Source organism: Cynara cardunculus, unplaced genomic scaffold (assembly GCF_001531365.2).
Source record: "Cynara cardunculus var. scolymus isolate 2C unplaced genomic scaffold, CcrdV1 Un_Scaffold_232, whole genome shotgun sequence".
NCBI lineage: Eukaryota > Viridiplantae > Streptophyta > Magnoliopsida > Asterales > Asteraceae > Cynara > Cynara cardunculus.
In genome coordinates, this window is record NW_020200568.1 from 351,412 (window position 1) to 364,772 (window position 13,361).

General features: G+C 30.8%; 1 protein-coding gene across 1 annotated transcript; it reads right to left on the reverse strand.

Moving 5' to 3' along the window:
• Positions 1 to 3,696: 3,696 nt before the first annotated feature.
• Positions 3,697 to 4,389, reverse strand: LOC112501562 (glutaredoxin-C6). Its single transcript, XM_025105228.1, has one exon. The coding sequence runs from the start codon at positions 4,321 to 4,323 to the stop codon at positions 3,901 to 3,903; it is 423 nt and encodes a 140-aa protein (XP_024960996.1). The 5' UTR covers positions 4,324 to 4,389; the 3' UTR covers positions 3,697 to 3,900.
• Between the last annotated feature and the right edge of the window lie 8,972 nt (positions 4,390 to 13,361).

Consider the following 13,361-nt stretch of genomic DNA (forward strand, 5'->3'; position numbering starts at 1 on the left):
ATTTGATCATGGTTTCGATCAGTTAGCGTTAGACAATCACACATTTTATCACAACGATTACTCATGGTTTCGATATGTTAGGATTATAAAATCACACATTTATCACAACGATTTCGGGCGAAATCGATTTGGTGTAATATAGATGTGATAATCATGTGATATCACTATTATAACATCACTTGCGCACTCAATTTGATCATGGTTTCGATCGGTTAGGGTTAGACAATCACACACTTATCACAACGATTACTCATGGTTTCGATAGGTTATGGTTACACAATCACACAATTATCACAAGAGAATAAAAGAAAATAGAAACGAACGTGATTAATAAAAAAAAAGATAATTATAATTAATTAAAATAAAATAAAAATTATAAAATTACTTAATTACATTGTTGCTCGTATTATTTATTTATATTTAATATAAGTTAATTTATTATTTAAAAAAGTTTTAGGTTATTGGGTTGTTATCGCGTTCTTGTAAATTACAGGAGTTCTCGTTTGAACTTTCACACACACACACAAATATATATATATATATATATGTGTGTGTGTGTGTGTGTGTTGAGGTTCAAAAGAGAACAACTTCATTTTATGAGAATGTGAGAACATTCTTACCACATGTGATAATACACTTGAGGGAACTTGATGGTGTATGGATGTCGTGTCTTGCAACTTAGTCGCATCAAAAGTCGTCTGCATCTATGATTTAGTATCACATGTGATGGTGTTGATGGATTATTGGATCACATTAATAACACATATATCAGATGTGATAGTACATGTGAGGGGCTTACTAGTGTAAGGGCGACTTGGCCTACAACTTATATCGCGTCAAGAGTCATCCACGTCTCTGATTTAGTGTCATATGTAATCAAATAACAGCATCACATGTGATTGTTTTATGGTAAAAGGGGGTGCTCACGATTTCATAAAATGAATGTATTTTCGTTTGAATCCTTCCACACACACACACATATATATATATATATATGGTTCTTTTAATTTAATTAAAGCTCATGTAATAATTAATGTTCAACAAATTCGAATATAATTTCCCAATTTTAAATCATTCATTATATTTTGCAGTTGATGTATGAGAGTGATGTATAACGATTTATTTGTTTATTAAAAAAATTATGGACTTAATCTTTCAAAATATCTATGTATTTTTGGATCATTACCATGATTTAATCATATTGAACGCTTTATAAATTTAATCGGTTTCATGAAGTTCAATAATTTGTTTTTCAAAAAAAGCATGATTCAAAATAAAAAACACATCATGTTCATTTTTCTAGACATTTCCCTATTTTATGTGTATTTTTCCCCTTTTAATAAACAAGTTAACAAATCAAAATAAAAATCTCTTGATCTCAAATTAGGTGTTTTATTTTTGTCCATCATGAAAATATGTCATCATTTTATTGAACTGAAAAGTAAAAAAAAAATGAATCAAACTATATGAAAAAAATAGTGACTTGTTTTTATATAATGTATGAACAAATATATGATTGTTCATCCTTGTAAAAATTTGAAAACTCATAATCAATCAAATATCTTCGTGTACTTTGGGTTTTATTTGTTTTTGCATTACATTTTGAAGAGTGAAGACAATATTTATAACTGGTCCCAATTAGGTTAGAACAAGGTCATTTGTGCATTATTGCAACGCATACTTCAACATGGATATAAGGTTAGTCGGTGTTATAAACATGTTGTTCAAAAAGATACCAATGTATGCTTTTATTAAAAAATATAGATATACAGTGTTACGAATCCTTCAATTTTAGTTCAAGTCTTATGGGTGCTTTTGCACAAATTTGTTTTGATGGTGGTTTTTGTTGGTGGCTTTTGAGCATTTTAGGACCTATTTGTTAAACTCGATACACAAGTTTTGACAAGAGTTTTATTCAAGGTATTAAATTCTAAATTTATTTTTTCAACAATTACATTTTTTTATTGTTAGAAGTGAAAGTTTAATGCCTTTGTTAATGGTTGTGAATAAGAGCGAACGAGTCGGTAAAAAACATTTGAACAACCTAACTTGGTGTTTGCGACTTTAAAGATCTCAAACTCAATTCAACCAAAATAGAAGTACAACCCAACCAATTTGAAACCGTTCCGGTTGGATTAGCCAGGTTGAAACTTTAGTATATAAAAAAAAATATCATATGTTATTGAGTATGGATGTTAAAAGGGTAGAGAGGTTATTTAATAGTTAAAAAAAAATTGTTTAGAATCCCGATTTAATCTTAATTAACTCTTGAACATATAACTCCTTGAATTCACTTCCAAAACAATCAGCACACAACAATAGAAATTATTTTGTTTAATAAGGTGAAATTCACTCTCATGTTTCAATTTGAAGGACGAACTAACGGTCCATGTCGACCCATCTATCATTTCAAAAAGCATCACATCCCAAATTGGCTTTTTATCTATCACATTAATTTTCTAAATACAACAAAAGCACCTACACTCATGGATGGCTTATCAAATGATTACCTAAAAAGTGTTACTGGGTAATTTTTCTCTTTATATGAACATGACAAAGGTACAGAATTTTATTATTTTGATAAACGTTTACTAGATAAATTGTTGTATATGATACGTTTTAGTTTTACCTGATAAAATAAATTATTATGTTGATGGATGGGTAAAAGCCCTTGAGGTTGTATTAAATAAGAAAATTAAATATTGTGAAAAAAACAATTTGAGATTCAAAAAAAAAAATATTGATATGGGTGGTCAGATTTGCATCTCTAAATTCAATTTTTTATGATTTATATATAAACATTAATTCCTTTGAAATCAAAGGTTGAAAACATAAATACCAAATAATTGAATCTATGTAATGTAGTTGCAAATTTTATGCTTTTGAGTTGCTGGCTGGGTAACAAACAATACAACATAAACATTGTTTATTTATATTTTAAGTTCCAACAATCAACATCATTTCATTTTTTTTTAACAACAAAAAGTTATATATATATATATATATATATTTTCTTAAACAATTAATTAATGATTCATGTTTAATTATACAATTTTAAGTATATTCTTTTTAATACCAATTTAAAACATATTAAATTGGGTATTTTACTATTCATAACGCAAAATGCTATGTGTTAAGTTTGGTGTTGACGGAAGGGAAAAAAATGCACAAATGGTTATAAAATAAGTATGTGAATTTTTTTAATGTAAATGCATGATTTTAGTCATAGATGTTTATGTACATCTTAACTAATTTTAGAGTATTGATTTTAGAGAAGAGTGAGGAGGATTTTATTTTTATATATAGGACTGGAATAATTTTAGAGTATTGACTTTAGAGAAAAGTGAGGAGGATTTTATATATAGGACTGGAACAGGAACAGTAACAGGTTGAGGTGATCCAAGTGAGCTAAAAATGTGTCCTTACAAGTTTTCTTAATTTTATCAAGTTATTTTGAGTATATAATATAGTTGTTATTTAATATTTTCTTTTTTTCTTAAAATCAAATGCCATTTTTTTTTTGTTTTTTTAACAAAACAACAAAAGTATTAGTAATTAGTAATTAGTAATTAGTAATTAGTAATTAGTAATTAGTAATTAGTAATCAGTAATATAATATATATGAAAATTGAAGGAACCATTTGCATAACATGCAAAATGGAAGGCCAACATTTCATCAACAAATCAGCGGTGCACAACAATCTGATTTCATCACTTGTACTTTCTGCATACATACTTATACCATGGATAATTCACCTTCATTTTGCATTTTTTTACAGTTGGAAAATAAAATTGGTGCATGTCCATAGGGAAAAAAAAATTACAAATAATTGCAACAAAAAAAAAACACAAATATATTTTGTAAATTACCATAATACCCCCTGTGTTTGGGGTAGCTAGCTACAACGCCAGAGCACCAACTTCTACGAGCTTTGGAACAAGCTGACCGCTCAGGTGAAGTCCTACGAGACTCTCTAATCCTCCGACACGAGATCCTCCGATGAAGACCGCCGGAGCTATGGTCTCTCCTCCACCTCCACCTCCGCTGTCCTGCTGGGAGGCGGAGAGAGCTTCGATCTCGTCCTCCTCCAATTCGATGACGGTAGGGTGAACACCGAGGGAAGAGAAGAGGCGTTTCATGACGTGGCACATGCAACAGGCGGAGCGACTGAATATGATGACCGGATTCTCAGTGATGAGACGTTGGATCCTCATTTCGGTGGATTCGGAGATATCGATAGCGAGAGGGGAATTAGTGGTTGGTGTTAATTCGAGGCGGACTCCGCCGTCGGATCGAATACGGTAGCCGTGGACGCCTTGCATATCTCCTATCCGGCTAGTGAGGTTGGGATGGAGGAAGGGCGGTGGTGGTGCGTCAACGGTTGCAGCAAGTGGGTGGGTTGGTGTGTGGTTGTGGTGAATGAAGGATTTATAAACGGAAGATTGTGGGGGTGATTCATTACATCATAAAAGTAAACGTATTACGTAACCTCTACGCTTTCCATACTTTTATCCGGCTAGTGTGTCCGCCACGCGCTTGCCCTCATGGTAAAACCCCTTTTTTTTAAATACTAGAAAATAGTAGTACAATACAGTAAGATTTTATTTATTTCCTCCGTCAATATAATATAATTTTACGTGTTTTTTTAGATATCCATAATATTTTAATAAAATATAAATTTAAAAATATAATATTAATATTAATATTAAATTAATTATTTAAAATTTTTTGTTTATTGTATAATTTATTTAATTTAATTTTTTATTATAATTCAATTTAAATTTGATAACAAATTAATTTATTTTTATTTAATAATATAATTTTAATAAATATGATAATTTAGTATTCTGTTAATACATAATTGATTATTTTAATTATATTTTATTTTTTTATATTTAAAATAAGATGTTTATCTTGTATTTGATTATGTTTAATCTGTAGTTAGTTACACGAATTCAAGAATAGAGTTTTAAAAAGTTGTACCTATGCATAATTTATTTGTAATATTGAATTTTAAGTAATATGTATCAATAAATAGTAATTCATGAATTCGTATAGATAAATAAAAAAGGGAAATTACAGCCATTTTCAAGGACCAATTTTATTTCTTAGTCATTTCTCTTATGAAATTTCAAAAAATTACTATTTTCGCAACCGGCACCTTCTCCACTTGCAGATGGCTCAAAATGCAAAAAAGAAGTTATAAATATGATCCACAAGTACAAAAACCAAATCTTTAAAGGAGTTCCGATCTGCAAGTATTATTTAAACTACTATTAAAGATATTGGAAAAAATTATAGATTTGGGCTATGTGTACTTATTGACCATTTTTTTTTATTTACATTATGACCGATCCTTATATTGTAGAGTTGCTATTTGCTAATGCAGTGGTATTTTGGAAGATAAACGATTCAAAAGTAAATGTATAAGGTTGAAACTTTTGTTTTTGTCAAATTTGTTAAATAAATTAATGAATTAAATGTTGAATTTTAAGGACCATTGTTCATTCCTAAAATAAATAAATAAAGTAACCCTTTTTGTTATTATATTTTACTAGTTGTATACCCATGCAATGCAGCGAGATGTAAAAAAGTATGATAGTCATTTAATTTATGGTGTGAAATTCAATTTGTTGATCCTTTAATTTATAGTCCTTTTAAAAAAGACTCCTATTTTGATTACATCCATTCCAAACAAAGAAGATGGCGAGTCAAGATTGCACGTAGTTAATGTTTTCTTTAAAAAATAAAGAGGTTAGAATATGGCTATCGGCACAAACCTTGCAAAATACCAAATACTCATCATTAGTAAAGTTGAAATACCCAACAAGATTGCAATTTCAAATGCTAGGGTTGCCCATGTGTATGCATTCACTTTGAACTAAAATAGTCAAGATTTCTCAAGTACCAATACTATAACTTATGAAATTTAATTTTTATAAATTAAAATATGATATTAGTTCCTACCAGAATCATATTCAATTCAAAAATTGACATTTTACAAGTCACGAAATGGAATCCTTAGACCATTTGGTTTAATTAGAAAAAAAAGGGTAAATTAAAGATTAACCAAAAACAAAAACAAATGGAAGCATTTGACATTGAAGAAAGACAACCAAGATTCATGCCATATGATAAAAGAAAAACAATATCACAAGAAGAATAATCCTGATACAAACATAAAAATTGATAGATAAACAAGAACCAAAACATCCAACTTTTAAATCCTCTCAAATCTCTACATACAAAATATGCAGACCAAAATTCAAAACAAGTATCACTAAACATCACCATCCTTTTCCTAATTTCATCCTATTATTACTCTTACTATTCAATCCGCCATGAACCAGTCTCCATCCCGTTTCTTCTTGGGCCTCTTCTTGTGTTTCTAATTGGTTGTATTTGGAGATTTCGCGGTAAAGCGTCCTCAACATGATCATGGCCACCATACCTGATAGGAAAAGAACAATCATAAGGGAGTTCACAATTGAAAACCAGTGAACTTTATCATCTGCCATTAGAAGATAGGCGTCCCAACTGGATGGCCATTTGACATCGCTCTCCTGTAGATTAAAAGAAATGCACAATATTGATTGGAATTAATAATACTCCTTCTGTCACAAATAAGTGTCTTAGGGGCCGTTTACCAAACACTTACTCGGTAAGCGTTTACCGGTAAAATTTAACACGATCATTTACTTACCGGATAAGATTTTAGTCCACCAAAACGGTATCGTATGCAACAATTTACCCGGTAAGCGCTTAATTTAAATACTCAAACAAGAAAAGTAACCATTAGGATGAAAATAAGCTTGAGAGATCTCAAAGATACATTTAGAAGTAAATAAAATGGGCAACTTTACCCATTGATAAAAAACTTTTGACACAAAATATAACATTTGCAGGTAGTTTTTCCAAAGATATAAGTTAGTAGAAATGGGTACAAAGTTATAAGTACGAATCAATAAGCAACAAATGGGTTACTCATTTGTTGAGTGCAGTTGCAACCCACCTTGATAATACTTGACTATTAGGCAAAATAACCTACACATTAGCATGTATAATTGAAATAATAGAGAGAAATCATATAGTAAATGTCATAACAGATTCTGAAACTAACCTCAAACATTGGTTCTCTTTCACTCTCATCTTCCTCGTCATCTTCAAGACCATGGTCAGCATTTGCATATAACCTTGTTTTTTTTTTTTTCCATTTTGCAGCTTCAAAACCTCTGCCTCTTCCTCATCTTCACTTGATTCTCCCTTCAGAAAATATACAAAGCATGTGTTTAAAAAGTTAATCTAATTCAAATTACGCTACCCATCTACATTACTCATGTTTCTAACAACCTTTTATAACAGATCAGAAGCATTTGTGTTACCTTGACCGAAGTAAGGTGTGTGGTGCTAACATATAGCAAGGTCCATGGAACGTGCAGCTAAACATATTAATTTGTTAAAGCTAAGGAAAAAAGGTAACCAAAGATAACGAAGATTGTTTGCCAAAAAGTGTGTGTTTTGGATTGCTGGAAGCAAGATTGTTTTCTATTAGTCTAAAACATAACATTTCATATTATTTTGTTAAACCAAAAACCAATTTGATAATCAAATGTAAAAAAGAAATAGAGTCAGATTTGGAATCACCATTTTTAGACCTGAAAATCGTAAAAAAGAGGCGGGAATCACCATTTTTAGACCTGAAACCCTTGAGAGAGTTTATGCATCCTCAACTTGAAAGTTTTCCAAATTCCTATGCATCCAAGATCTAACATCTCAAGATTTGGATCTAGCCTGCGGTCAAAGGTCCTCAATGTTGAATCTTGGAGTCGAAGGAATCGGAGCTTGTCAAGAACCTATCATAAGAAAAGGAAACGATGAATATTTGATGTAATAACAAACCAATAGATTTGTAGTTTTATAATGTTTATTCAAAACAGCAATTCAACCCTTACTCTACCTTTCTTTCTCCCCCTTTCCAAAGTTGTGCGACTTTACTGCCAAACATTTCAAGAAGAACAAGATTATTTGCTTGAAACGGTTTGGGTAAAAAAACAAAAAGGGCAATGCTGCCACTTTAGATATTGCAAAGATTTTGGAAAGAATCGACTAACTTTATCAAATTCCCAATCACTATGAAATGAAACAAGAAGAAATCTAACTTTTTTCATGTTTCCAAGAACTTTCATAACAGTTTCTCGATTGATTCTGAATGCAAACAGGTATATACATGTTGTTGCGTCAATCCCCTGTAATCTAAAAGACTGCAAACTTATAGTTAAAACTGCGTTCATATCAAGAAATCGTTGCTTTGAATTGTAGGGTTTTGGCCAAGCTCTTGTCGAATTGAAGATATGGATGAGTGGTGCGATAACTTAAGAACAAACTTACGTAGATGGGTTTGAAAAGACAAGGAAATGCAGGAGAGAAAATGAAGAAACCTTTGAAGAAATCCATGGAGTGGGTAGATATCTCACAGGCTCTTCAAGAAGTTGTTGTACCCCAGACTAAAAATCGTCGTCTGCTTTCCTTATTCAACACTGATTACAATATTCCCGAGTGGGTAGATGGTACAGATGAAAATATCTTTGAAAAAACGTCCATGAAGATCGACCCAGACCTTACCGCTGCACAAGATGGGAGTGGAAGGAGGAACACCGGAGGAGAGGCGGCAAGGACGCGAGAGGGAGGAGGGAAGCCGAGATGGTTTCAAGAATTTTTGGAGAGGGTTCAAGTTGTTTGAAATTGAAAATAATTAGCCGGATATTTTCTTGGGAGAAGGAATCAACCTCTTGGGGAGAAGGAATCGACCTCTTGGGAGCCGAAATCGATATATTAGGAGCATAATCAACACTTACCTTTATCTTGTGCATATACATAGTACCTTATGCATTTGAAGTTGTTTTTAAGGTAGTATAGATAAATAAGGGTATTTTGGGCATTTATAATTTTAAGACTTTAAGACTTTGAGTGAACCTGCTTAATAAGATAGTATAGATGAGTGCATTGCAAAAAATATTAATCCTTATGGTTTGTCAAACATAACACTTACTGAATTTGCAATTTCCAAATTATAAGGTAATTATCATTGTTTGTTAAAATATCCGCACTTGTTCTTTCCTTTTAATGACGGTTAAAAATTTCTATTAATCAAAGGGTATTTTATTCTTTTTCATAAAATTGCTTTTGATTTATAAAAGGACAAAAAATTCTCCTCATTTAATGGACATTAATAGGGATCAAGTCTGGAAATTTTTGCAAACCACAAAAGCGGTCTTGTTTTTTGAAAATTTTAGAGATAAAAAGTGTTATTTTCGACAAAGCACGTTTGTAGCTGATAAGTGTTAATTTATTAACCTTATTACATCATTTTCTTAACCATTTTCACTTGTTTTATTTGCCCATTAGTGTCGTAATTGAGTATTTTTATGTCATTTTCATATATTAGTGGTAATATAGCATATCTAATGTTAATTCCCTGTTTATGCAGGTTTTTGATGATTTTTGGGCCAAATCCTACAGCAGTCCTGTAGGAGCAGGAGTGGCAGAATATTGTAGTACCTGTCCGTGAGCTGCACCTTTGTCTGGACCGAGAATTCTTGGGCTGCTCCCTTGAAGCTGCTGGGTCAACGGGCTTGGGCCTGATCAAAGCCCATTTTTGAAGCTCCTTTTGTCTTATTAGGCGGCTCCCATTGTGCAAGCTTCCTTATCCTATAAATAGAGGCTTAAGGTTTTGTTTTAAAGACCCACTTACACACTTTTCTACACTCAATCTTTGAGTTAGAAACAATTGCTCTCTAATTATTATTGTTTTTGATTTTATGCTTTCGGTTTTCTTGCTTCCAACCAAGAACCGATTTTTGTGAAGTGAATTTGTGATTGCTCTATCTCAAGTTTAATACAAGTGTTAGTATTTAATCTTCATCTCATTTATGTTCTTATTTCCAAGTTACGATACGTTTTATGACTTTTGTTACAAGTTACGAATTAGTCGATCTCTGTTGTTTTACACTGGATTTCATCCTTTGTGGCTCACAACTAATTTTCATAGACTAAATAATCTGTCCTTAAGACTTTGCAAGTATATTTTCGGTCTTTGTAACGAAACTTGTGTTGCAAGTTTCTTTAAAGTCAAACTTCTCTTCTTTCCATGTTTTCAATTGTCACTTTTCAATAATCAAGTATTTACTTTATGTCTAGTCCTTACTTTATGTATTAGAATAATCTTAATTAGTAAATATTTATTTCTTAGTAGTTTAATTTAGTCATTTACATTTCAGTCTTTATTATTTCAGTCTTTACTTTTCTGCATTTTACTTTACTGCAATTTACTTTTCTGTATTTTAATTTCCAGTAATTTACTTTTCAAGTCATTTATATTTCTGTCATTTAATTTCCAGTACTTTAAATTCCAGTATTTCTATTTCTTGTAATTTACTTTCTGCAATTTACTTTTTCGTATCAATTATTTATTTTTCAGTCCTTACATCATTCGAGAGAAGAAACCGAGCGACGATGGGCTAACGCCTTAGCTTGGGGTGTAATGGGAAATTAAGACTAAAACCGATGTGAAAGTACAAAAGTGTCTTATTAACATTATAGTCTACTATTTTGTTTCAGGTGCTTAATATTTCATTTGATGATTACATTAAAATTAATTGACAACTAATTTTGTGTATAAAAATGTATTGACTTTCAAAACCTGAGGTAATAGGAGAAGACTATAAATATCTTTAGTGTCTGACAAATGCTATACTCCTACGGTGTAAGATGGTAAAACTGTGTTGTGCTAGGATTCACGACGTCTAACATAAATGATATCGTATCGATAACACGTTGACCGGTGTGTACTCTTGGGAGGCCGTCTGACCCGATAGTTGATACTGTGACAGTTATATAAAATCATTTATTGATTTTAGATAATTGTGACATGAATGCTATGTCACTTTTTTGCTGAATCATTTGTTTAGTGTTTTAATCAACTGTTGCACTATGTGCTTCTTTTTAAGATTGATATTTTCTTAGTTGTTAATCAAACCTCCCAATTTTAGATAAATCAAATCCCTCGTTTCGCCATCTGAAACTAGTTTTTATAGACTGGACTTTTGAAATAACTTTACAAGCTATCTATGTGGGAACGATATCTGGTACTTATACCATTATTACTTGTTACGAGACGATAGTAGTTAAAGGTGTACACTTGCGCCGAGTTCTATTTTTATGTTGAAATCTAAGGTTGAATAAACCGACGAGCAGTAGTTTAGTGAAAATATATATATATATATATATATTCATTTTTCTATATTTATTTGCCTGGTGACATATAAAATGTTGCAAGTGTTGAGTGGCTTCATCACATCACATCACAATCACATCACATGCATGTCTCTTGGTTTTGTAAGTTTGTCTTGTTTTCCTATGTTTCTTACTCCTTCAACCAATAAAACAACAAAATTCATCTCCAAACACAAATTATTCCATTTTCATACCCTCTTGATGTTGAATAATATCTCCTACTTATATTAGAAGAAGAAGCATAAAATAAAATAAAATAAAATAAAATAAAATAAAATAAAATAAAATAAAAGGATTCATCAATATTGAAGCAAAAAAAAAAGCCTTATTGATCCGACTCCAATGGCTCGTGATTAAGAAATGTAGATCAAATAGAGCGTATATATATATATAAGGAATTTCAAGATGTGTTGTGAAGAAGCACACAACTTTTACAACAAATCCATAAAAACAATCTTATTAAATAAGATTGTTGAAGACCCAAGTGTTTTATAATTAAGAAGGTGGAGTTGAGATAATCAATTGGTCATCAATCCTGTGGCAAAACAAAAACAAAATCAAAATCAAAGTTATGTGGTTTTGGCTTCAACTCTAGTTTTTGATACTATGGATGGCCACCAAGATTTGCTTCAATTTGGCTTTTTGATATCCAATAAGGAATAGGGATGGTGTTTTTTAGCATTTGCATTTTCATTTTAATCTCATTGTCACCCATGAATTGCGTTTTACAAAGAAATTGATCCGATACATATCGGTGCACCTCATTCATGTTGACATTCAATTAAGATTGATTCAACGGTGAATATATATTCTTACGTTTTTCACTATAATTTTTTTTTCTCATTGAAACCTAACCCTATATATGTGTGTGTATATGTATGCGTATGTATGTATAATAAAGTAAAATATATTATAATATTAAGGATTTATTTAACAAACCAACCAATGTTCACAGGATTTAGCATAAATATTTATAATCAAAGGTTAAATATAATTTAGCGATATAATAAAATTTAGTATGCATGTTAAATGTTGTTAATTTTTTAGAATATATTTTGTAAATAGAATGATTTCATTAGAAATAAATTGTTTATATTGATATATAAAATATAAATCATTTTTAACAGATTATTTAAAATGAAAAACAATAGAGATTTTGAAGATTTTATGTGTGTTCCAACATATTCTTCAAGATAGAAAAGGCAAGAATATAATGTAAAAATCTTGAAATTTAAATAACACCCTAAAAATAATTATAACAAGAGAGAAACAATATTTAATACATTGAAAATAGATATTTAGAATAAAAAAATATTTTAATAATATATTAAATCAGATTTGTATTTGTTGAAGTTGAATTAAATTTTGATTTGAAAGACTTTGTTTGTAGAATGTGTTATTAGTAATTGAAGAATGGTAGATTGGAGTTGAATATTTAATGGTTGGGAGGCGCGTGAGAACCGTTAATGCGAATGGGGGTGGGGGTGGGGGTGGTCGGGTAAAAATTTGACGTTAAAACGATCACATGGGTAATGGTGGGACCCACCCAGTTGTCAATGAATGGCATATGACGTCATCTTGACTTCAAACGTGGAAACGCCAGCAAAAATAATCCCATCATTGACGTCACGCCCACAGCTGAAACCCAAACCAACAACACTCTCTCACCTTCCCCGTTTTCACCTCTCTTCCTTCAAGACACATTCAATTTTTCCAATTCATTTATATTTATTTCATAGAATATTATTTATTTTATTATTATATTTTGTACCTTCTTTCTTTAAAAAAGAAAAAGAAAAATACAAATACAAATCTGATTTAATATATTATAATCAACTAACAAACAAATTTTCTAATATAATATTTTTACTCTAATATATTATTTAAAACGTCCTTCCTCCACCACAATGAAGAAAGAGAATATAAAATTCTTTAAATTCAGATTTTTTGATTAGAAATATCTGAAAAGAGCAAATTAAGTATATGTAGTTTAGTAAAAGTAAGGAGTGAGACCCTTGAAACGAAAATAGTTGTGGCTGGGGTAATAAGAGAAAACAAATGGTTGTGG